The sequence below is a fragment of the Notolepis coatsorum genome, assembly GCF_963971535.1.
Source record: "Notolepis coatsorum genome assembly, chromosome: 5".
In the NCBI taxonomy this organism is placed as follows: Eukaryota; Metazoa; Chordata; class Actinopteri; order Aulopiformes; family Paralepididae; genus Notolepis; species Notolepis coatsorum.
Genome location: NC_140169.1, coordinates 27,239,848 through 27,266,248, shown reverse-complemented (window position 1 = coordinate 27,266,248; position 26,401 = coordinate 27,239,848). Strand labels below are relative to the sequence as shown.

Below are 26,401 nucleotides of genomic sequence, written 5' to 3'. Positions count from 1 at the left end.
TAACTTGTGTGTAGTTTACACCGAAGATCAAGTCACCTGTATTTCATACTGGACTCAGCTAAGGGAGGACTGAACTGCACTGCCTCTGTGTACTGTTGGACTGTTGTTGATCTCTCTCTCTCTCTCCGTTTCCACTCCAAGTTGGAGCTGGGAGTATCTGCAGAGCCGCAACGGCGTCTACGCCGATTCCCCACCGCTAACACCGGGAGGATCTGCAGAGCCGCAGATAACGCTGCTGAAGGCAGTCTCCTTTTTTGTTGTTCAGAATTGTTACTTACTCTTTTTGATTCTGTAAAAAAATACGCCCTAGTGTTTGGCTAACTCTGAACTACCTGTCTGTGCCGTGCTGTTGAGGTCGGTTTCAAACCCTAACAGTAGCTAACAGTGTACTGCACTACCACAGGACCTAGCATGTCCTACCATGCTCTGTAAATAACTCATGTACAGATACCGATATGCCCTACTTTGTTTACTTGTTTATTGCACAATGTCGCTCTATTGGTTGGATTCGTATTATATATTATTACTATTGTATTATGCACATCGTTGCGGGCAAGAGACCCCCCGCATATACCTGTATGCCGTGACAAATAAAACTCTTGTATCTTGTATCTTGTATCTTGGGGAAAGGAGCGCGCCTGTCGCGTCTGTAGCATAGAAATGAATGACAGAAAGGAGCTGACAACTCATAAAACGTCCCCGGTCGACACGGGCCCTAACTCTTACTACCCAACCTGCATGGACTACATCATATAACATAGACATATATCATGCCAGTTAGGGTACCTTGTGTATACTGCACCTGTGTATACCGTTTGCTTTACTTACTCATAGTATATATTCAGATTCTAAGTGTTTTATTGCCCATATTTATTGTAACGTATAAGGGCTTGTGTCCACAGCGGAAGTTTTTTTCAAGACGGACCGCTTTGAAAAGCAAAAAAAAAAAGCTCAGTTTTCCTGAGTCTCGCGACTGCCGCGGCTCCCCCACTTGCTCGATGTTGATTGGTCGGTCGAAAAAAGTTATCTTGATGAGCGGCGCTCCTTTCCAAAAGTTTAACTAGTTTCAACTTTAGGCGCTGGGAGCGCGCAGCCCAAAAACGCTGCCGCCGAGAGCGCATAAACGCGAGGCGCGGCACTGGGAAAAGGAGCGCGCCTGTCGCATAGAAATGAATGACAGAAAGGAGCTGACACCTCATAAAACTTCCGCTGTGGACACAAGCCCTAATAGCTGATAGGGCATACAGACCCTCATATGCACCTTTACTTTCTCATAGTCTTATTCAGAGTTAATTGTTTACACTATTTATTTTGTATCTTTATAAAAATTGTACTGCCTATATTTATGTCTTTCTACTATTACCTGTACCTCCCCTCCCTCCCCCATGCTGCTATGACGCCAGAAGTTCCCCAAGGGGATCAATAAAGGAATATCTTATCTTATCTTTAGTGCTGTCAATAGATTTAAAAATAATTAACTAATTAATCTCACAATTTTCTGTAATTAATCTAGATTAATCTAGATTAAAAATAGCATTTTTCTACTTAAGACCGAAGCTTGTAACAGATATTTACTTGAGTAAAATCATGGAATTAATGTCAAATCAACACAAAGAAAGTATATTTCGATTCAAAGATTATTTTAATAGCTTTTTTATATCCGTGGCGCTAAAATTGAAGATTTTTCACTCAATAGATTAATCTAGATTCATTTATTTGAATGCTTTAAATAATTTAAATTAATCTCCAAAGTTAAAGCTTTAATTTTGACATCCCTGACTTATCTTAAATAAGAACCCCATTGTATTAGAGTGCAGAATAAAATAAAACAGACAAAGAAAGCCTACAGCAGGAGCAACTCTATAGTAAATTAATTAGAAGTGATTTAAATGAATAATGTGAGTGACATATAACATGACTACATTGTCAGAGCAGAGAAAGAACTTGCTGACCTCCTCGTAGTTGAAGATCCCCAGCTGCAAACTGATCATCGTCAGGAGAGCATCCATGAAAGTCTTATACGAGTACAACGTCCAGCCATAAAGCAGATTGCACTAGAAAGAGAGTAATTCACATGTACACATTAAAGTAAAGTAAATATTCATATATAGTATTCCTATGTTATTAAAATCCTCCATGTTCAATATTGCTCTGTCCACACAGCAATGCAATGTGCAATTTTTCTTGAGTATCAATTTAGGTTATATAGTCCTATATTCTTGATGACAATGCGCTCCTTTATTTGTTCTGTAGTGAATTACTTGTTCTTCTTTTGCCATTTTGAGGTGGACTTAAACACTTAGACAAACCAGTTATTTTAGCTATACAATAAAATAAAGAAATTAAATGTATCTTCTTTCCTCTTCTCTCCAAAAGCCCATTTGACCAGCCGGTTAACCTGCTGCCACAACTGAAACGGGAAGGTCCTCACAGTGATGGAGTAGGCGAGGAACATAATGACCATGATGACCAGGAAGCCTGAGATGTCGGCCCAGGCCCGGCGCAGAGTGGCCGTGAGCAGGTGCAGCTTGGGGTTCAGTCTCAGCAGGTGCCACAGTTTGACTGTCGCCAGCAGCAGCAGGAAGGCTGTCAGGAACCCCAGCACTGAGTCCGCCACAGTGGTGTCATGGAAACTGACAAAACTACACCGGAGAGATGTTAGAGGACAAATAGGAGCAGATTAAACTACTGTTACTGAGAATCGTTGAAACTAAAAGGAGAATACCTTCAAGAGAAAGAAGGGACCGCACACTCCTCAGGACTGGTTTTTGCTAATATATATATATATATTAGTGCTGTGTAGCATTTTTCTATGACCGAAGCTTGTAACAGATATTTACTTGAGTAAAATCATGGAATTAATGTAAAATCAACACAAAGAAAGTATATTTCGATTCAAAGACTTTTTTAATAGCTTTCTTTGAATAGTTTCTCTCCTGTGAAATACAAATGTTCAACAAAACCATCAACATTGACTCAGCTAGACCTCTTTCTTATATCTGTGGCGCTAAAATTGAAGATTTTTCACTCCATAGATTAATCTAGATTAATTAATTTGAATGCTTTAAATAATTTAAATTAATCTCCAAAGTTAAAGCTTTAATTTTGACAGCCCTAATATATATATATATATATATATATATATATATATATATATATATATATATATATATATATATATATATATATATATATATGTTTACAACATTTTTATTTGAAAGAAAAGGCACTTCCTGAATTGATCTGGACCCAAATCTGCACTGCAGCAGCTCTGGCTACAGCATGGAACTTGATAAATCTACATGCAGTGAAGATGTGAGATGTCAAATTGGGTACCGACCACCTGGAAATGATTGCACATAATGGAAGTAACCCTTTACTCTCAGAGGAAAACCTGATCTCCAAAGTGTCAACCTTTCGGTGAATAAAAAAAAAACACTCTTATTCTTTAATTGATGAATCTTGCATCTTTTTTAATTATGTGTCCTAATGGTTTCTGAGTGGGTTGCGTTGGCCCTGCCATCATGAGAACTAAGCGTCTGAGAAAATACAGGTATTACTGATTGAAAAATTGATAATGGCATAATTATAAAACCATTATAACCTTTCATAAGCACAGTACTTGGGATACTGACTGTTCTTTATGGCGGTGGTAGTAGTCCATGTCCCGGCTCCCCGCTAGCGTCCTCTTGATGAAGACGGACAGGGCGCTCCAGCTCAGGATGATGATGGCCTGCTCTAGAAGGTTCCACATGCTCCTGAAGTAAGCCCACTTCTGCTGCTTCATCAACTTGCCCTGTCAGGACATCGCTTAGTGTATAAATGAAGAGTTTCATTCCAAAAGTATAAATTCATCATTTTTTACAAAAGTTAAATGGAAGTGATGGATTAAGTATTAGCTGTATTTCTCTGTTATTGCGGTTTACCTTTGTAGGATAACACTGTATGTGATTTCAGATAATATACACCTCAGACTACTGTACTGTGTATCCAATATGTATATACCTCAGACTACTCAGACCATTGTATATCCAATACACATATACCTCAGACTACTATACTGTATATCCAATACACATATACCTCAGACTACTCAGACCACTGAATATCCAATATACATATACCTCAGACTACTCAGATCACTGTATAACCAATATACATATACCTCAGACTACTATACTGTATATCCAATATACATATACCTCAGACTACTATACTGTATATCCAATACACATATACCTCAGACTACTATACTGTATATCCAATACACATATACCTCAGACTACTCAGATCACTGTATAACCAATATACATATACCTCAGACTACTATACTGTATATCCAATATACATATACCTCAGATTACTATACTGTATATCCAATATACATATACCTCAGATTACTATACTGTATATCCAATATGCATATACCTCAGACTACTCAGATCACTGTATATCCAATATACATATACATCAGACTACTATACTGTATATCCAATATACATATACCTCAGATTACTATACTGTATATCCAATATGCATATACCTCAAATTACTATACTGTATATCCAATATACATATATACGTCAGACTAATATACTCTATATCAAATATACATATACCTCAGACTACTATACTGTATATCCAATATACATATACCTCAGACTACTATACTGTATATCCAATATGCATATACCTCAGATTACTATACTGTATATCCAATATACATATATACGTCAGACTAATATACTCTATATCAAATATACATATACCTCAGACTACTATACTGTATATCCAATATACATATACCTCAGACTACTATACTCTATATCCAATATGCATATACCTCAGACTACTATACTCTATATCCAATATGCATATACCTCAGACTACTTAGATCACTGTATATCCAATATACATATACCTCAGACTACTTAGATCACTGTATATCCAATATACATATACCTCAGACTACTATACTGTATATCCAATATGCATATACCTTAGATTACTATACTGTATATCCAATATGCATATACATTAGACTACTATACTGTATATCCAATATACATATACCTTAGACTACTATACTGTATATCCAATATACATATACCTCAGATTACTATACTGTATCCAATATACATATACCTCAGACTACTCAGACCACGGAATATCCAATATACATATACCTCAGACTACTCAGACCACGGAATATCCAAATGCCAAATGCACTTTAACCAACTGTTGAGCACTGAATAAAAAAATTAAGAAAGTATCACACTTTGACTTGAATACTGTCCTGAGCTACAATGCAAGATACGGCTACTATGTGCTATATACAATAGCCATGTTTACCTGCACAAACATGTAATAGAGGATGAACAGGAAATATATGACCTCTGCAGCCATGACAAAGACGTGCAGCCCTCCGGTGGACAGGTACAGACGGACACTCTGCAGATCGCTATGGAACTGGAATGCTCCTGTAAAGCCCAGATGGATAACAGCATTAAAGCCCCACTATGTCATTTTTGGCAAAGAAGAAGTACCTTTATAATAATTAGTTACAAACGCCTAGAACCTGTTTCTTATCTCCATACAAATACCATTTAAATAATTGTATTTAACCTTTATTTAACCAGGCAGGTAAATTAAAAACAAATTCTTATTTTCAATGACGGCCTGGTGAGAGGACAAAAGGGCCTCTCGAATGGTAACAGGGAAAGGGGATAAAAAAATGTATAAAATAGAAAAGAGACAGATAGTACAAGTACATACATCACAGAGGTACAGTAAGGCAAATAATTAAAACACACATCAAACAAACAACCAAATAAAATTGTGATACGTGAAGCAGAACAGTCACATTACAGTTCTGTTCCGTTAGGGGCTCTGCTTGGCATCACACTGCACTATCTCGCATATGTGCACGCGCACTGAATAAAGACCACAAAATGTACCTTTAATCCCAATATTTGTCTGACCACACCCCTCATCAGCTTACCTTCATAAGCAGGTGTGTGGTCACCTGCTCTCCTCCTTCTCGCTTTCACCACAAGGAAGAAGTGCCTCGGTAGATCCCCACACTTGACACCATGATGGAAGAAAGGATTAGGAGCAGCTTTGGGAAACAAGGATACGTTGACATCATATCTTTATTTTCTCTCTCACTATTTTCGAGAAAATACGGCGATATTGTCTTCGTACTGGAGTGTCTGGAAGATGATGATCATTCTAAAAACACTCCACCGGTTTTCGTATTGGGAGCACGCCGCTGCATGCTTCTCAACTGCAGTTCCTTGCTGTGTTTGTTGGGGTGAAACCTGTCAGGCCACAGCTGAACTGTCGGACACGCCGCTGTTGTGAGAAGCGGTGGGTTTCAGGTTGGGTGAGTACTGTTGCTGGCGGGCTTCACTTGTCTGTTAGTGCTATGGGGGCTACTTGACAATGTTTATGGAAACCGGCCCCAGGCTAGGGTCCTTTGTTCAGCCACCTAGGCGACAGAAGGCCTTGGTCTGAAGACCATTATAGTTTTAACTAGTGGGCCGCGACCATTAACACTGGTGATCCCTGTGTGTTCTGGACGAGTGGATTCTCTCTGTCACCGTGTAGCCCCTTCTTTCATATCCAAATGAGAGTATTCCTTCACGAGGGGATATGTGCATGGATGTGCGATAGCGGCAGATCCATGTTCAAGTCAGCTACACAGGCCAGTTTGGTATTGTGCTGATTCCGTCGGGTGTTGGTAAAATCACCGTTGTAAAGCAGTGTTGACATCTTGTTTCTCTTTTCTCTTAAAAAGTGAGGAGAGGTTCAGAACGGCGGCCTGTCTGGGTGAGTGTTATGTCATTGTATACATGTTCAGGTGATAGCTGCTTAGCTTACGGTTAGCCAGTCAGCTGTTAGCTGCTGCGTTAGCCTGCTGGGATCGCTGCATGGCCTGCTCAGGTTGGGCCTACTGTTAGCCAGTCAGCTGTTAGCTGCGGTGCTAGCATGTCGTGATCACTAGGTAACGTTAGCTTGCTGCTATAGGCCATGGCCTGGCGCGGGGTAGCTTTAGCTTCTCGCGCGCCGCCGTGAGCTCGCTTCTGGTCGCGTGCGCCGTTAGCTCGGCGTCTCGCGAGCAGGGGCAGTAGCGCCCGAACGGTTGGAGCGGCCGTTAGCTTGATGCTATTCTGTTGAACGTGCTTTGATTTTAACATGTTTTACACTCTTGACTACGACGTCATCCTTGACAGGGGATGTTTCGTCGACCCTGCCCTGAGCCAGGACGGCAAGGTTGCGTCAACAAAGAGGACTGTAGTGCGGGTTGGAGCGGCGACGCTGCCCAGTTCGAACAACACAGGAGCGGCTGTGTTCCTACGGTGTCTGTGACTGCACTTCGCTGATCTACGTTCCGGGTAGGACCAGGTTTGACCAGACCTTATAACACGTCTTCTGGTTTTACTTTTCTAAATGTATTGTGAATAACGATGTTTTTCCCAAAACGTGTGTTGCTGCAATGCATTTAGGATACGACGCGGGTTATGTGTGAGCTGTTTTTGTCACTGGCAGTTAGCTTCTCCGTGCAAATCGGGATGTAATGATCTGGTTGTTGTGTGAGAAACATCATGGTGTTTATATGTACCGTGTACTCACAACTAAGGTAACTAACCTATGAAGCTATGCTTGGTGACAAGTGAGTAAAAGAATGTTCTTTTCTCAGCCTGTGATGACAATGAACAGTGTGTTCACATATTAACAGGTTTTCCTGTTTTAACTGGCCGTATTGAGGGTAAAATAAGAGGATTGTGTTTCCCCCCGGTTCCCTGGGGACTTTTTCATCCTCCTATCAGACATGTTGTGCACTAATTTGTGTCTTTTGTGTGGTAGGGATGCGATGTAACCCTTAAGCTTGATTGCTGAGGTTGTGCTGAAACTGCTGGAGAAACTTTATTTTCCTAAAAGAAAAGATGGTTTGGTTGCTGTCGTGTGTGCTTAGCAAGGCCTGTGGCCGATACTAATCGAGAATTATGTATTCTCTCATTGTGAAAAACGGCGTTCCTCTGTTGAGTGTTTTTGCCATTTTTTGTAGGTGATGATGGGTTGTGTGTGTCATGTGACCTACAACTGGGTTGGACTGGCCACAGAAGCACATGTGTATGTTGGACCGGGGCTCTTAGAGCCCTCTCTATTCTGTGTTTTTTCCTTAGTAAAAATCAGATAGCAGGTTAGCTCATGCGCTGTGTGGAGCTGTCAAACGCTTCATAGAGCTGATTATGACTGTGTCATATTCTCTTTTTGTCATTACATCGTATCATGGGTGTGGGGTCGTAAAGGGGTGAACTGGTAACCTTTCCTCTTCCCCTTGTTTCTGTCGGTTAGGGGTACACCCCCTGTCCTTCAAGGTTCCCGTCACGTGGCGGTTCGGCACGTTACGGGGGGGGGGGAGTTTCCTGGTTCCACGGCCTGGTATATTGGGCGTGTGCACTGCAGGAATTCCCCCACCATAGAGTACGTCACCGTGCGCGTCTCTGTTGGTAGGACTTCCGTGTGCTGTTCAGGTCCATGTGATGGATCTGTTTCAGGGGGGTGGTCAGGGCTCCTCCTCACCAAGCGCCTGTTCGGGCCTTCTGTGAGTTCGGACTCCTTCTTCCATGTGAGGGAGCCTCCATCAGAGTACAGAGCCTTCCTCCTCAGATTGTCAAAAGTGAGTGGACCCTCTAGAAGGTGTCCTGTTCTATTGTATATGTATTCGATTCAATTCGATTGTTGAGTGTGTATGGGTTCAGTGCCTCTTCCCCGGAGAGCCCTAAAACCAATTTTTTACATGGCTCAAGGTGCAATATATTCTTTTCAATCTGTACAGCTCGCGTGGGAAGTCTCTCTGGGGATCCCCGTCTCCTTCCTTTGGGAGGGTGGTGGGATGTAAAAATGTGAAAATGTTTTACCCCTGGCTGTGTAGACTGGGATACATACTGTTGATGCTTCCTTCTTTTCTATTCAAAAAATGTTGGAGTTAGGAAGTGTCACACCCCTCTTGTCGTTCCCCTGGGCGCCTTGGGGATTCAATGACAGGTCTAAATAGCCTGTTCATTGATGGGGGTGTGTCCCGACGCACGTATAGTGCTAGCTCGCTGTAAACAGGCGACTGACTGGCACGCCTTGGTTGCTTGTGGTTGAAACAGCGTTTTTATAAAGCAACTGAGATGGGGGTTTTTCCTCTTCCGACGACCAAATCCCACGACCTGGGTTGGTTTTTCGACGGATTCTCGTTCATGTCTGGGGGATGATGACGGAATGGATCTGAAGATATGTAGAGGGGTCTCACGTCTGGGTGGCGCCTTCTTTTCATGTTAAGATCGACACGCATATCTGCCCTTCTCCTGGAGTAGGCATGTCGGCGTGGTTAGGGCACAGGACTGGTTCTGGTCACGCTGGTTCGGATCAGTTGAACCCGTTGTCCGCCGGGGATGCAGATCTGCTGTTCTGGTACCCTGAGGGACTTGGGCTTTTTTCAGGGGGAAAAATGCCAGGTCGGTCCGGGTGTCACAGGTTTAAGCGCTATGGAGACCCTGGTTGGGTACGTTTTTACTCAGCACTGTCGTAATGGCTTACAGCCATGTCATTCTGTACACGCTCGATCTCGTCGGATCTCGGCCGCTACACAGGTTGGTCCTGGTTAGTACTTGGTTGGGAGACCGCTTGGGAATACCAAGTACGGTGTGCTTAGGGGCTGGTTCTCCATTCTTTTTCGCTCCTCTCTCACGCATGGCGAAGAGGGGCCTGTGGGGGTGGTTTTTGACCTCCTCTGGTGACCCTGTGCTTCCCGTACCGCTAGGCCCGGTCCGAAGTAATGTTTCGTCGACCCGTAGGCCTGGGTTAACCCTTTTTTGAAAACTGAAACACTTGTACTGCGGTATAGCCGGTGTATACCCGCAGGTGTGTTTTGGAGTTTTTTCTTGAGGGGTTATAGGAACAACCACCGCATTGGGTAACACCGAGGTGGTTGATTCCCTGGTGTGTTGGAGCAGTGTCAACTCCCGGGTTCACCGTTTGAGGGTGCCCCTGCACGTTCATGACGTCTGCCAATCGTGTCAGCCTTCTCTGCCTCGACCCCTCTGGGTGGGGGTTTTTAAATGGAGGCTTGGTCATGCAACACCGCCAGCTTACGCTCCTTCCGCCGGGGCGGCTGTGTTCAGCTGTCCCCTCTGGCGCCTGTCTCGTCCGCAGTCTCCAGGCTAGGGTTAATAGCCTGTTGCCTGGTTTTTCCCCGGTGCGCTGCCTGCTTCCGTTGGTTAACCTTTTTTGTGTGCTTACGGCCATGCTGACTGCCTGTTCTGCAGGGTCAGTGTGCCAGGCGGTGTACTATTGGGGGGACAGGGCCCGCTCGGCTTACGGCCATACCAACCTGAACACGCCCGATCTCGTCCGATCTCGGAAGCTAAGCAGGTTCTGGCCTGGTTAGTACTTGGATGGGATACCGCCTGGGAATACCAGGTGCAGTAACTGAGGGGCCTTTGTCCGAATACGCTGGCGATGTGGGGGGCGGGGCACTACGTGCCCATCTGGTGGGGTCTTGATGCTGGCATCATGGACTTCTCCGGGCCCCCATTCCAGGGAGTCCAGTCTTTTTGGTGGGTCTGGGTCTTCCTTCGCGCTCCGCTGCTACGGCCTTGCCACGGGGTTGGGTTTGCCCTTGACCCCATGATTCTGGGGGCAGTAACGAGGTTGTTCCTCCGTTCGTTCCCGGGTGGCATGCGGGTTGTGCGTGTGTGTAGTCGTGGGGTCAAGCCACGGTCTGCTCACCCTGTGCGTTGAGTTGCTTGAGTGCCTCTTCGCACGGTCGGGTCCGTCGCCCTCCCGTGAAGCCCCTAATAGGGGGGATGCCCTCCATTAGGGGGGGTCGGGGGGGCTCGGCCCTCCCTGTTCTGATGGTTGTGGGGGGCTGTCAGCGGGGTGTATTTGTCAGCCAGCGGCTCCGCTTGGCCTCCCCTTGTGCAGTGTGATGCCAAGCAGAGCCCCTAACGGAACAGAACGTTAGGTTATGGCTATAACCAAGTTCTGTTAGTTAGGGGTGACGCTTGGCATCAGACGGCCGCTGCAGCCCTTGACCTCACCTTGTGGTGAAAGCTTGGGAAGGAGGAGAGCAGGTGACCACACACCTGCTTATGAAGGTAAGCTGATGAGGGGTGTGGTCAGACAAATATTGGGATTAAAGGTACATTTTGTGGTCTTTATTCAGTGCGCGTGCACATATGCGAGATAGTGCAGTGTGATGCCAAGCGTCACCCCTAACTAACAGAACTTGGTTATAGCCATAACCTAACGTTAAAAGGCTGCAGGTGACAGTTGCAGGTGTGTGTAAACAACTAGTGGGGGATCAATTTGCATCTCGTTCCAACTGCTTGTTCATATTGTAAATGTGTGTGTGTGTGTGTGTTGTCCAATTTGAACAATGTTACAAACCATTCGTTTGTGTTCTTATAAGGTTCTCTTACCTACAGCTGGGGTCTCCAGCAGGAGGGTCACGATGCAGAAAAGGTTGACATTGGCGTTGTACACGGTGAACTCGACAAATACGGCCCTCGTGTACGCGTCGAACCAGGTGTTCTCAAATAGGTACTGAAGAGTGCTGTGATAAATTTAAACTACACTATTACACACTATTACACTACTGTATTACACACATTTAAGTATTTTGCTTCTAATTTTTTTTATAATTTTACTGAAGTATTTCAAATGGCTGAATGTACCTGCTGGCGTTTTGTCTATTGGGGCCCAGATCTGCCACAAAGCCCCCTCCTCCGTAGAGCACCAGACTGCCCCAGATCGGGTGAGACCTGAGCTGAGCCTGGGACTGGTACCTCCAGGGGCTGGGGAGGGGCTGTGTGGCATCATCATCACCCACGGAGAGGTTCCATCCCGGGCAATAGGATCCCGTGTCATCATCCGCCCACGAGTACGTGGCGTGGCAGTCGGGCACAGACCAACGCATGGAGGGTGCCGTGCGGCAAGAGCTTTTCCGCACCCTCACCTGGCGAAGACGGGCACTGCCCAGCAGCTTGGCATTCCCGTCTGTGATGAATCCTGTAACACGGCAGCACACTCTGTCGTTTGCCCTGTGACGTTGTATTCTGTAGTAGTGATTGTAGGAGGTACATTCGGCTTTGGCTCAGTGTCTATCCTTGCTTTGGTTCCAGTAGTGCTGGTTATAGCACTGAAAGTCATATGTTCACCAATAGTCAAACCACGGCTGAGTAGCCCCACAGCGCGTAGAATAGCGCCAGTATAGTTTGTTTTATTATTTAATATTTCTTGCATTACATCACAAAGGACCCTCCACTTGCTTTATGTTTGTATTAGTGCTGTCAGGCGATTACATTTTTTTATCTAATTAATTACAGGATTTGTAATTAATTAATCTAATTAATCGCATTTTAATCGCATAACCATTTTATGCCTGATATTCTATATTCTATAATCATATTTCAAATTGCATGTGTCCAGATGGCAGAATTCAGTACTGTATCTACAAAACCTTCTGTTTAATCATCTTCCATCTATTAATTTGCTTAGATTTTTCAGGTCTGGTCAATTTGAGCATGGTGTTATTCACAGTCAAAGATAAATGTATGTATTGATATTCTCATTTGGTTCATTACAATTGACTCAAAATAAGATTTTCATTCAATCAATCACAGCGCAGATTGATTGATTGAATGAAAATGTTATTAACAGATTGCAGAATGGGTACAATACAGGACGGCTCAATACACACAATTGTTAAGGGGATGCAGACCAGAGAAAGGCTTTCGTCTTGTTTACATCAGGGTCCCCCATTTTCAATTCATAATGAATTGTAAGTAAGGGTGCAACTTGCACCGTGCAATCCATTCTTTGTGGATCTAGCCCACAGTATTTCTGACACTGGGAATACATTCCCTGAGATTCATAGATGTCCCTAGAATCAGATACCAAGAACATGCAAATGGACCATATTAAAAGAAAGTCTGTAAATGTGTATTCTACATTCTCCTGGAATGAATGAGATACAAAAAAAAATCATTAAAAAAAAAAAGTATAAAAAAAGAAGAAGATTGTAATTACTTTTGAGTTAATTTTCATAACGCGATAATTTGCTGTGTAATTAATTAATCTAATTAACGCGATAAACTGACAGCCCTAGTTTGTATCCTTGAACGTTTGGTCATGAGGCCATTTTCTGTTCTTACCTGGATAAACACCAAACAGGCTACTGAGCAGAGACGTGTTGGCCCAGGTGAACACGTCTCCGAGGCTCATGCTGTCTGAGGTCCCTTGACTGAAGCTCTGCCGAATATGCTTGTTCAGGAAATAAGCGCTGGGGTCCCGTTGGCCGTAAGCCACTGACAGCAACATCCACATGAACCCCATGTAGGCTGCAAGTCACAGGAAGCAACAGACACATAAATGGTAAATGGCTGCGTTTTTATTGTGCCTTTATCCAAAGCGCTTTACATTATGTTCCTCACAGTTTACCCATTCACTCACACATTCACACACCGACGGCGGAGGCAACCATGCAAGGTGCCAACCTGCTCATCGGGAGCAGTTAGGGGTTAAGTGTCTTGCTCAAGGACACTTCGACACGCTGCCCGGCAAGAGCGGGAATCGAAACCAGGAACCTCCGGATAACCAGATGACTACTCTACCTACCGAGCCACTGTCGCCCCCCATGACACATGCACCCCATATAGGCTGCAAGACACGGGAAGCAACAGACACATGTTGGAGGATTAAGCCCTACCTGCACTACCATGACACTACCCTGACTAAAAGTATAATGGAGCTCTATGGAGAAACCATGACACTACCCTGACTAAAAGTATAATGGAGCTCTATGGAGAAACCATGACACTACCCTGACTAAAAGTATAATGGAGCTCTATGGAGAAACCATGACAATACCCTTACTAAAAGTATAATGGAGCTCTATGGAGAAACCATGACACTACCCTGACTAAAAGTATAATGGAGCTCTATGGAGAAACCATGACACTACCCTGACTAAAAGTATAATGGAGCTCTATGGAGAACCCACAACACTACCCTGACTAAAAGTATAATGGAGCTCTATGGAGAAACCACAACACTACCCTGACTAAAAGTATAATGGAGCTCTATGGAGAAACCATGGCACTCCCCTGACTAAAAGTATAATGGATCTCTATGGAGAAACCATGACACTCCCCTGACTAAAAGTATAATGGAGCTCTATGGAGGAACCATGGCACTCCCCTGACTAATAGTATAATGGAGCTCTATGAAGGAACCATGGCACTCCCCTGACTAAAAGTATAATGGAGCTCTATGGAGGAACCATGGCACTCCCCTGACTAAAAGTATAATGGAGCTCTATGGAGAAACCATGACACTCCCCTGACTAAAAGTATAATGGATCTCAATGGAAAAAACATGGCAATCATGTAATTTAAAAATGATTGATTGAAATTAAATATTTCTTACTGAGAGCAACACTTTAGCTAATTGAAACTCATTGCTACACTCAACCAGCTAATGCCATAGCCAGTCACTCACAGTTAGACAGGCTTCAGCACATTGGCAACATACAAAATCACCATCAAAATCAAATACTTTCCTTGGAATGGCATAAGGAATTTAAGATTAACATAAAATGTAATGATAATCCAGCAGTACGTTTTTTTAAATACTATTATATAATATTGTTCACAAACAAACAAACAGACAGAAAAAAAAGAACTCTATGATGGCGCTACTAAAAAGGCCTGTCTGTAAACGTGATTTAAAAGAGGATATTGATATTGCTTGTACAGTGATGTACCGTATTTCCACTTACTGAGAATCTCCTTGATGAGAGCAAAGACTTTCTGTTCTTTGATCATGTTGACCTTCATCCTCTCGACATCTAGAGGAGGAGGAGGCTTATAGAGCCTGCTGTCCCTTCTGCCTGTCACTCCAGCATCATCTGTGAACGCAGAGGGTCTCACTTCTCTTTCATTGAAGGCATTATCAAAAGACGTTGACATTTAGAGTCTTCACCAAGCACTCATCACAGGAAAAGGTTTCTGTATCTGTATTCAGTTCAGCGGTTCTCACCCTAGAGGTTGGGAGATGATTTGGGGCAAGATTTACAAATATCATATTTATAATACTTGGTATGAAGTAGATGTTTTTTTCTTTTCTTGATGAAATAATGACTATTTGACGTCTAAATGCACTCATCCAATAGGGCAACTGGAAGGACATGGTTGCGAAAAGATTTGGGGGAAATGGTTTATTTAGGAATATGTTAATTGTAGCGTTGGGGGCTCGCTCTAATGGGTGAGCGAGCCTCTGGCGTTCCCTTGTAGGTACCTGTATGTTTGTCTATCTTAATCACAGTAATTATTGACAGGTGTGTGTGGTTAACTCAAAAGCCATTTTATACCTTCCCGTGCCTCACTTCCCTGTACTGTGAGTTGTTCATCATTCGCTACGACTATTGCATGTATCGCGTAACCCTTAACGGTATGGAAAGCCTGTTGTGTAGTTTGTTGTGTATTTCATAATAAAACATTATTCAAGGCTAAGCCTGTTCACTGTGTATTTCACGCTATTTGTTTGCCTCCGTGTTTAGTTAACCGTTTTTGGAGCATACGTTTTCTCCACCTTTATTTTGTCGTATGTTGTACAGTCCGATTATTGTTTGGTGTTTTTTGGAGACGGAAGCTTTCTCCCCTTTATTTTATCGCATTTTGTATATATGACTTTTTATCATCGGCAGCTCAAATAAACACTGTTACTTTTTGGCAAAATCTACACCTGCATCCTCGTCTCCTCTGTTCTCCACTGCATCTGGGTCCAACATGTTAAATCCATTCATAACAGTTAGCGAAAATATATGTGTTTGGGAATTTCAAATATATATAAGTCAAGATAGACTGCGCTCACAAACTATAACTGTGAGGTTCGCCTGTTCCCTGGACCTTTAATTCCCTGTCTCCTCACCTCACCAGCCCCCACCCTTGCGTTGTTTTACTCTCCTCTGCTCTTCAACAGCCCCCACCCTTGGACTACCTTTCACAGCTGTGATAAGTTATGATTAGCGCCCCAGAGGGCTTTAAATACCTGGACTTCCCCTCCAGTCCTCGTCGGGTCGTTCTGTATGCTACCATCTACCGCCGCGCTCCTGGTGAGACATCGTCATCGCTCTCTATTCTTCCACGGGAGGATTCCTTTGTTCTCACTGGGAGACGTTGTGCCATTCTGTATGCTGGTTCTTTGTTCTGGACTCTGTATCCTTTTCTGTGTTCAGTGTTCATGGAGTCCTGGACGATACCATCACCTGCCGCGTCTCCGGCGTGAGACGAGGTGCCAGCCATCGCCACCTGTCGCCGTTTGCCTGGAGTGGGACACAGTCTGCGCTCTCTAATTCTCTACGGGAGGTTTTCCAGTGTCCCACTCCAGACCCCAAGCCGGCGCGCTCCACTCCAGACCCCAAGCCGGCGCGCTCCACTCCAGACCCCAAGCCGGCGCGCTCCACTCCAGACCCCAAGCCGGCGCGCTCCACTCCAGACCCCAAGCCGGCGCGCTCCTACTCCAGACGCTCAAGCCGGTGCGCATCGCTTCCTATCCCACGGGAGGATGCGTCTCTTCAAGCCAGCGCGCTCCTACTCCAGACGCTCAAGCCGCCGCGCATCGCTTCCTATCCCACGGGAGGATGCGTCTCTTCACTTCCGAGGAGGATCTCCTTGCCAGGCCTCCGCCGTCTGAACCCTGCCATCCCTGTAAGCAGCTCTGGCCCTCGCCCTGTCCAAGGCCTTAACCCTGTTTCTCTGTCCCTGTCTCCAGCCCGCCTCCCCGGGCCTCTGTCCCTGTTTCCCCCTCTCCAGTGCCCCTGTTCCTGCCCTGTCCTTTTGCCCTGGCCCTGTCCCTTAGCCGTCCCCTTAGCCTGCTCGCCTCTTAAAGGCACAGTGCCACATTTTTCCCTATTTCTTTGTTCCAGTGTTTTTGTGTTCTCCCTTAAAGGGACAGTGCCGCTTTTTGTTTGTATTGAATAAATGCCCTGTTTTGGCTTACTCTCATACCTGTCTTGTGTTGTGCGATTGGGGTCGGTTACAAACCATAACAGTACGACCCGACCCGTCGACGACCCCAGCCAGCACAGACAGTGTATGTGAGTTTGCCCTTTTTAGTTCCCTCTAACCCACTCTAGCTCCCTCTAGCTCCCTTTGGTTTTCCCCTGTTAGTTCTCTTGTTAGCTCCCCTGTTAGCTTCCCTGTTAGCTCCCCTGTTAGCCTGTTAGCTCCCCTGTTAGCCTCGTTAGTTTTCCCCACTGCTAGGACTGCCCCTTCAGCTAGCAAGGTCAGTTTCCCCACTGCTAGGACTGCCCCTTCAGCTAGCAAGGTCAGTTTCCCCACTGCTAGGACTGCCCCTTCAGCTAGAAAGGTCAGTTTCCCCACTGCTAGGACTGCCCCTTCAGCTAGCAAGGTCAGTTTCCCCACTGCTAGGACTGCCCCTTCAGCTAGCAAGGTCAGTTTTCCCGCTGCTAGGACTGCCCCTTCAGCTAGCAAGGTCAGTTTCCCCACTGCTAGGACTGCCCCTTCAGCTAGCAAGGTCAGTTTCCCCGCTGCTAGGACTGCCCCTTCAGCTAGCAAGGTCAGTTTCCCCGCTGCTAGGACTGCCCCTTCAGCTAGCAAGGTCAGTTTCCCCACTGCTAGGACTGCCCCTTCAGCTAGCAAGGTCAGTTTCCCCACTGCTAGGACTGCCCCTTCAGCTAGCAAGGTCAGTTTCCCCACTGCTAGGACTGCCCCTTCAGCTAGCAAGGTCAGTTTTCCCCACTGCTAGGACTGCCCCTTCAGCTAGCAAGGTCAGTCTCCCCACTGCTAGGACTGCCCCTACAGTTAGCAAGGTCAGTTTCCCCACAGCTAGGACTGTCCTTCCAGCTAGCTTGTTCTCTCATGCTGGTCCAGCCCTGTCTGCTAGCCTAGCTCCGGCAGCTAGTGCAGCCTCTATGTTAATGTAGCAGTACAGCTAGCATAGGCCCTGTAGCTAGCAGTGCCCTGGCAGCTTCCCTGTCCCTCTGCTAGCCCCACTTTAGGTGTAGCTTCCCCTGCTAGCATGGCCCATTTTTTTTTTGTTTGTTGCTTTGTCGTGTCCCCTGCCCCACTGTCTGTATTTTTGGGTCGCCCGGTGGCTCCCGTGGAGGGGGGGGTACTGTGAGGTTCGCCTGTTCCCTGGACCTTTAATTCCCTGTCTCCTCACCTCACCAGCCCCCACCCTCACGTTGTTTTACTCTCCTCTGCTCTTCAACAGCCCCCACCCTTGGACTACCTTTCACAGCTGTGATAAGTTATGATTAGCGCCCCAGAGGGCTTTAAATACCTGGACTTCCCCTCCAGTCCTCGTCGGGTCGTTCTGTATGCTACCATCTACCGCCGCGCTCCTGGTGAGACATCGTCATCGCTCTCTATTCTTCCACGGGAGGATTCCTTTGTTCTCACTGGGAGACGTTGTGCCATTCTGTATGCTGGTTCTTTGTTCTGGACTCTGTATCCTTTTCTGTGTTCAGTGTTCATGGAGTCCTGGACGTTACCATCACCTGCCGCGTCTCCGGCGTGAGACGAGGTGCCAGCCATCGCCACCTGTCGCCGTTTGCCTGGAGTGGGACACAGTCTGCGCTCTCTAATTCTCTACGGGAGGTTTTCCAGTGTCCCACTCCAGACCCCAAGCCGGCGCGCTCCACTCCAGACCCCAAGCCGGCGCGCTCCACTCCAGACCCCAAGCCGGCGCGCTCCACTCCAGACCCCAAGCCGGCGCGCTCCACTCCAGACCCCAAGCCGGCGCGCTCCTACTCCAGACGCTCAAGCCGGCGCGCATCGCTTCCTATCCCACGGGAGGATGTGTCTCTTCAAGCCGGCGCGCTCCTACTCCAAAATATATCTTATATTATATCTATGGGTCTAATAACGCCGTCGGGTCTCAGTGAGTTGCTTCTAGTCAACATGCCCAAGACAGATTGTTTTTTCATCCGTACATTTCCGTTTTATACCGTTTTGAATAGAGTATGGTTTGGGTGTTTTTCAGTAATTCCAGGAAAAAGGTGAGAAAAATGCATTTACTGTAATCCAGTCATCACGTTGTCATTGTCATTGTCAACACCAGGACCACAATCCCCTGGTGTTCTTGGCTCATATGTATAACCACAACCAGAGGCAGGGCTACAACATTGTCATCCGTCACAAAAAGGGGGTGGACAATGTTGTGGCCGATGCCTTATCCAGAGGGTAGGTTTGGGGTACTGCTCTGATGTTGGTTGTATAGGAAATAATGTTTTGCTCACCCGGTAGGTTCGCTTCTATGGGGGGAGGTGTCACGTACGTGGGTTGTTCATTATCATTATTGCCATATATTTTAACACCATGTAACATCAGGGTAATATATTATTTGTGTTGTTTTCTATGTGTGGTGCTGTGTCATCTCCTAATCGCCTGTTTCTGTTTCCACAGATGCCACTCATCTCCCTGATTTGATTGGTTGCACCTTATTGGTGCATCTTCAGGCAGGCAGTGGAGATGGGTGGTTAAAAGAGTGGGAGGTGACACACATCGGGGCGCCTCATTCTGTCATTGCCAGTGATCAGAGTGGAGTGGGGTTGCCATTGTTTGCCACTGTTGTGGAGCGATACAGTGCTTATCTACTGCTTTGTGTGGACTAAGTCCTAAGTAGATATATATAGATATTGTTGGCCTCTGCGCCACTTCTCCATTGGAGTAAGTTCTCTCTTGTTGGCTTTAGGCCTATTTCCACTGAGTGTGGACTTGTACCTTGTACAAGTTTGCTGGGGGTTTTCCCAGTACCAATCTCTGGCTGGTTGGTTAGTGTCTGTGGGCGCTTATTTAGTTACTTTATATCATATCCTATTATACTTTGTCATATTGTATTATATTATATCATTACCATATTTCCCTCTAGTACGTTTACCTTGCTTGTTCTCCCATTACCCTTTTCCCTGTTCGTCTATGTGTTGTGGGGTTTTATTTCCCTCTCATCCATACAAATATCAAGTGGAGGTTTGAATTCCTGCCACAGGATAATAAATATAATTTACTATTTGGATCAACGCCTTGTGTTTACTTTCTTACCTGCTCGGGACCTTGCTTAATGCACTACTGGAGGGGCTGGTTTTCACATGCAGCCCGCTCCAGCTTATATTCTATGTTGTCATTAGACATTACTATGTGACATGGGGGCTCGTCCGGGACTCTGAACCTCGCCAAGTGTGAGTTTGGGAAAGCCACGGTGACGTACTTGGGGAAGCAGGTGGGTCACGGACAGGTCCGCCCGGTGGACGCTAAGGTGACAGCGATCCTGGCGTATCCGGCTCCTTCCACAAGGCGCGAGCTACGGCGTTTCCTGGGGATGGCGGGGTATTACCGGTGTTTTTGTAGGATTTTTTCTGTGGTGGTGGCTCCCCTCACTTCTTTATGTAGTCCTGTTGTACCTTTTGTGTGGTCCGAGGAGTGTCAGTGCGCCTTCGAGGCTGCTAAGTCTCTCCTATGCAGTGCTCCTGTTCTGGCAGCCCCTGACTTTGCGTTGCCCTTTCAGCTGGAGGTCGACGCGAGTGCTGCTGGGGCTGGAGCTGTGCTGTTGCAGGCGGGAGAGGGCGAGGTGCATCATCCGGTTTGCTACTTCTCGGTGAAGTTCAAGCTGCATCAGTTGAACTACTCGACCATCGAGAAGGAGACGCTGGCGATGCTCCTCGCTCTCCAGCACTTCGAGGTGTACGTGGGTTCCAGCGCTATTCCGGTGTTGGTCCACACGGACCACAATCCCCTGGTGTTCTTGGCTCATATGTATAACCACAACCAGAAGTTGTTGCGTTGGGCCCTGTTGGTGCAGGGCTACAACATTGTCATCCGTCACAAAAAGGGGGTGGACAATGTTGTGGCCGATGCCTTATCCAGAGGGTAGGTCTGGGGTACTGCTCTGATGTTGGTTGTATAGGAAATAATGTTTTGCTCACCCGGTAGGTTCGCTTCTATGGGGGGAGGTGTCACGTACGTGGGTTGTTCATTATCATTATTGCCATATATTTTAACACCATGTAACATCAGGGTAATATATTATTTGTGTTGTTTTCTATGTGTGGTGCTGTGTCATCTCCTAATCGCCTGTTTCTGTTTCCACAGATGCCACTCATCTCCCTGATTGGATTGGTTGCACCTTATTGGTGCATCTTCAGGCAGGCAGTGGAGATGGGTGGTTAAAAGAGTGGGAGGTGACACACATCGGGGCGCCTCATTCTGTCATTGCCAGTGATCAGAGTGGAGTGGGGTTGCCATTGTTTGCCACTGTTGTGGAGCGATACAGTGCTTATCTACTGCTTTGTGTGGACTAAGTCCTAAGTAGATATATATAGATATTGTTGGCCTCTGCGCCACTTCTCCATTGGAGTAAGTTCTCTCTTGTTGGCTTTAGGCCTATTTCCACTGAGTGTGGACTTGTACCTTGTACAAGTTTGCTGGGGGTTTTCCCAGTACCAATCTCTGGCTGGTTGGTTAGTGTCCGTGGGCGCTTATTTAGTTACTTTATATCATATCCTATTATACTTTGTCATATTGTATTATATTATATCATTACCATATTTCCCTCTAGTACGTTTACCTTGCTTGTTCTCCCATTACCCCTTTCCCTGTTCGTCTATGTGTTGTGGGGTTTTATTTCCCTCTCATCCATACAAATATCAAGTGGAGGTTTGAATTCCTGCCACAGGATAATAAATATAATTTACTATTTGGATCAACGCCTTGTGTTTACTTTCTTACCTGCTCGGGACCTTGCTTAATGCACTACTGGAGGGGCTGGTTTTCACATGCAGCCCGCTCCAGCTTATATTCTATATTGTCATTAGACATTACTATGTGACATGGGGGCTCGTCCCGGACTCTGAACCTCGCCAAGTGTGAGTTTGGGAAAGCCACGGTGACGTACTTGGGGAAGCAGGTGGGTCACGGACAGGTCCGCCCGGTGGACGCTAAGGTGACAGCGATCCTGGCGTATCCGGCTCCTTCCACGAGGCGCGAGCTACGGCGTTTCCTGGGGATGGCGGGGTATTACCGGTGTTTTTGTAGGAATTTTTCTGTGGTGGTGGCTCCCCTCACTTCTTTATGTAGTCCTGTTGTACCTTTTGTGTGGTCCGAGGAGTGTCAGTGCGCCTTCGAGGCTGCTAAGTCTCTCCTATGCAGTGCTCCTGTTCTGGCAGCCCCTGACTTTGCGTTGCCCTTTCAGCTGGAGGTCGACGCGAGTGCTGCTGGGGCTGGAGCTGTGCTGTTGCAGGCGGGAGAGGGCGAGGTGCATCATCCGGTTTGCTACTTCTCGGTGAAGTTCAAGCTGCATCAGTTGAAATACTCGACCATCGAGAAGGAGACGCTGGCGATGCTCCTCGCTCTCCAGCACTTCGAGGTGTACGTGGGTTCCAGCGCTATTCCGGTGTTGGTCCACACGGACCACAATCCCCTGGTGTTCTTGGCTCATATGTATAACCACAACCAGAGGTTGATGCGTTGGGCCCTGTTGGTGCAGGGCTACAACATTGTCATCCGTCACAAAAAGGGGGTGGACAATGTTGTGGCCGATGCCTTATCCAGAGGGTAGGTCTGGGGTACTGCTCTGATGTTGGTTGTATAGGAAATAATGTTTTGCTCACCCGGTAGGTTCGCTTCTATGGGGGGAGGTGTCACGTACGTGGGTTGTTCATTATCATTATTGCCATATATTTTAACACCATGTAACATCAGGGTAATATATTATTTGTGTTGTTTTCTATGTGTGGTGCTGTGTCATCTCCTAATCGCCTGTTTCTGTTTCCACAGATGCCACTCATCTCCCTGATTGGATTGGTTGCACCTTATTGGTGCATCTTCAGGCAGGCAGTGGAGATGGGTGGTTAAAAGAGTGGGAAGTGACACACATCGGGGCGCCTCATTCTGTCATTGCCAGTGATCAGAGTGGAGTGGGGTTGCCATTGTTTGCCACTGTTGTGGAGCGATACAGTGCTTATCTACTGCTTCATGTGGACTAAGTCCTAAGTAGATATATATAGATATTGTTGGCCTCTGCGCCACTTCTCCATTGGAGTAAGTTCTCTCTTGTTGGCTTTAGGCCTATTTCCACTGAGTGTGGACTTGTACCTTGTACAAGTTTGCTGGGGGTTTTCCCAGTACCGATCTCTGGCTGGTTGGTTAGTGACCGTGGGCGCTTATTTAGTTACTTTATATCATATCCTATTATACTTTGTCATATTGTATTATATTATATCATTACCATATTTCCCTCTAGTACGTTTACCTTGCTTGTTCTCCCATTACCCTTTTCCCTGTTCGTCTATGTGTTGTGGGGTTTTATTTCCCTCTCATCCATACAAATATCAAGTGGAGGTTTGAATTCCTGCCACAGGATAATAAATATAATTTACTATTTGGATCAACGCCTTGTGTTTACTTTCTTACCTGCTCGGGACCTTGCTTAATGCACTACTGGAGGGGCTGGTTTTCACATGCAGCCCGCTCCAGCTTATATTCTATATTGTCATTAGACATTACTATGTGACAGGGTAGAAATAAATGTCAGATCAACAATCAAATTCATATATGATGTTCTTACCTTGTATCTGATGTAATGCAAAAGAGATAATCCAAATATCTGATCGCAATTCCAAATAATGCTTGTGGAGGTCCGCACCACACTATCGACCGTTTCACAATGACAAGGGCGGGGGGGCGGAGTTACTGTTCGATGCCATCGTTGTATAGAAGTGGCTCGCCTGAATATTTAAACCCTGCCCACCCGGCTCAGAGCTCCTCCTAAAACACAGAATCCCATTTTGAATGAGATGCAATATTTCCGCATGGCAGTAGAGGGCGGTGTTGACCGTCTGCCAGCTCAGACAGGCTCTGAAGGGGATACCAGAGGCTGCAGCTATGAAATATGAATAGATATAGCGAATAAACGAAATAACGATCCCAAAAACGAGTTAACTCGTTTCTGGCGCTCAGCGCATGGCGGCCAATAATGAGTTAACTCGTTTATGGCGCACATTGTGTTAATGCCACGTTCCGGTCCGGGATCTTCTGGTATTTGAAGGTCCTGGATCGAAACGCAATAACATTTAGCATGTGATGATGATGATGATGATGATGATGATGATGATGATGATGGTGTCCTGGGCCCCGTTCCCCGTACCTGGCTAACTGAGTTAGCCGGATAATTTTCAGCATAGCTTGACTTAAGCCAGACCTTTCCATTCCCCGACGCTCGATTGTCTGAATCACTATGACAACAGATCAAAAAGTTTTAACCTGGTCGAGGGCAGGGTTAAGTTCAGTTAGCTGGATGAACTATGGCCACGCCCCGCAAAGAAATCCCAGCTCCCTTCCTGAAATATTTCTCACAGTCTAGATCCCATTATGCCATTCTGAATTATGTTTTTGTGCTTCGTTTGAAATGTAAAATAATATGTCTGCAGTAACACTGATAATAAATCATATTCAGCCTATGAATTTACTTTGTCCTATATAATGCACGTCATATTTATACGGATACGGCGCTCGCGAGTCGCGACACACACAGTTATTTTAATAACGGACTAAACGGATCATTGCAAATGTGAATCCCGCTGGGATATTTTTAATGAATGAAACCTATCGGGTGTTTGGCTCTGATTAGTTTAATATTCTTCGCTGTGTATTTGCTTAACGGAGCACCCGGATGCGTTTCATTCAAGCTGAAGCGTCTATGCGCGGATTGTGGATATGAATTATGAGGAATCTGAATCTGGGGAGTATTTAATTGTATCACTGTGACAGTGTCACACGTTATTGTGATATTGTAACTGGGATTAAAATATATGAGGAGATGCGCTGTTTGATGGATTTGATGACATGACGTGACTTGATAAATTGAATGAGCCTTTGACGTTTTTGATGAATGAATTCGAGAAAATGCATTTATCTTTTCAAGCACTGTTATCTGATGATGAACATGAGGTGTCACTGGTATAAACCAAATGGTAATCAATTCAATGCATGTATGGATTAGGTCCGAAACAGATTAAAACCTGATTAATAGTGTAACTGCAAGCCTCCCTCCAAGCCTCTCTTTGGAAACCATGTATTTATATAGTACATAATACCTAAGCACATACAGATATCCTCATGATATAATTCGTATCAATTAGATATACTATTTGGGCTTGTTTTTATCATTATTCTGAAAGAGCTGAACTAATTATTTTCGCTAGCAAGATCTCATTTGATTATTCATTCCATAAGCCTATACTGCCAGCAGGTACGTTTAAAGAAATATAATCTGATTGATTGGGGTAATGAGGGATTTAAAATTAGCCTATAGATTATGCATTTAACTTGTCGGCGAGGCTATGAGCCGTACTGCATTGTACCCATTCTGCAATCTGTTAATAAAGTTTTAAATCAATCAATCAATCAATCAATGCCGTTAGAAAATCAGGATTTCTGCTATCGACACTTGCTGTCTTTTCAGCTGAGGCGGGCGCACGCAATTATCCTGGGTCTCAAGTCTGGTTCAAATGAACGAGACTGAATCCACCTTCGAGGAACAGGAAAATCCCAGATTCAAACATCGGATTAATTGAATCTGGATAATGGGACTCTTGATCGACTTAATTGAACCAGGTACGGGGAATAGGGCCCTCCTGGTGTCACAGAGATGCTTATTCAACACACTCTGATGACCAGGATTATAGCTCACAATGAACCACAAAACAACAACAACAACAACAACAACAACAACAAAAACAACAACAACAACAACAACAACAACAACAACAACAACAACATCATCAACAACAACATCAACATCAACAACAATGAATACCTTCAATGTTTTATGGACACTGGAATTATTATTTTCTTTACCTGGATTTCTTTCAGTTTTTACAAATTGTAAATTATCATAGTCTTCCTCTTCGACCTTCTTTAGTACGAGAGCAAAAAAGACTGCGAGACACAACACCTGCAATGAGAGATGAGGGAGAAACGTCTGAGAATATAATATGATATAATGTGACTTTTTAATTATTTTTTGCAACTATTTTCTGTGAAGCACATTGAGTTGCACTGTATGAAATGAGCTATACAAATAAAGTTTGATTGATTGAGTGATATGGTAATATGATATATGGTATTTGTAACTGAGGGGTTACAAAACCCTGACTGTATTAAAGATTGTGATAGATTAAACCACTGCTAGTTATGTACTTTAATTACTGGCCAGACAGTACATCAAATATAGATGGTGAACACCCACAAGAACACGGCATTGACAAAGAAATAGTATTTGAGGGTAATTTATTATTATTAGGCAACATTAGGTTACAGAATGA

At 45.2% G+C, this 26,401-nt stretch overlaps 1 protein-coding gene across 1 annotated transcript in view; it reads right to left on the bottom strand.

The window, feature by feature from the left end:
* Positions 1 to 26,401, bottom strand: part of LOC311228134 (polycystin-1-like protein 2) — a gene marked incomplete at both ends in the record, with an annotated part of 152,981 nt that overhangs the window by 47,179 nt on the left and 79,401 nt on the right. The window contains 8 exons of the mRNA XM_084314049.1: positions 1,953 to 2,054; positions 2,432 to 2,642; positions 3,636 to 3,796; positions 5,353 to 5,480; positions 11,478 to 11,611; positions 11,733 to 12,066; positions 13,212 to 13,397; positions 14,837 to 14,965. Coding sequence (XP_084170175.1) covers positions 1,953 to 2,054; positions 2,432 to 2,642; positions 3,636 to 3,796; positions 5,353 to 5,480; positions 11,478 to 11,611; positions 11,733 to 12,066; positions 13,212 to 13,397; positions 14,837 to 14,965 — 1,385 coding nt within the window. The remainder of the gene's footprint in view (positions 1 to 1,952; positions 2,055 to 2,431; positions 2,643 to 3,635; positions 3,797 to 5,352; positions 5,481 to 11,477; positions 11,612 to 11,732; positions 12,067 to 13,211; positions 13,398 to 14,836; positions 14,966 to 26,401) is intronic.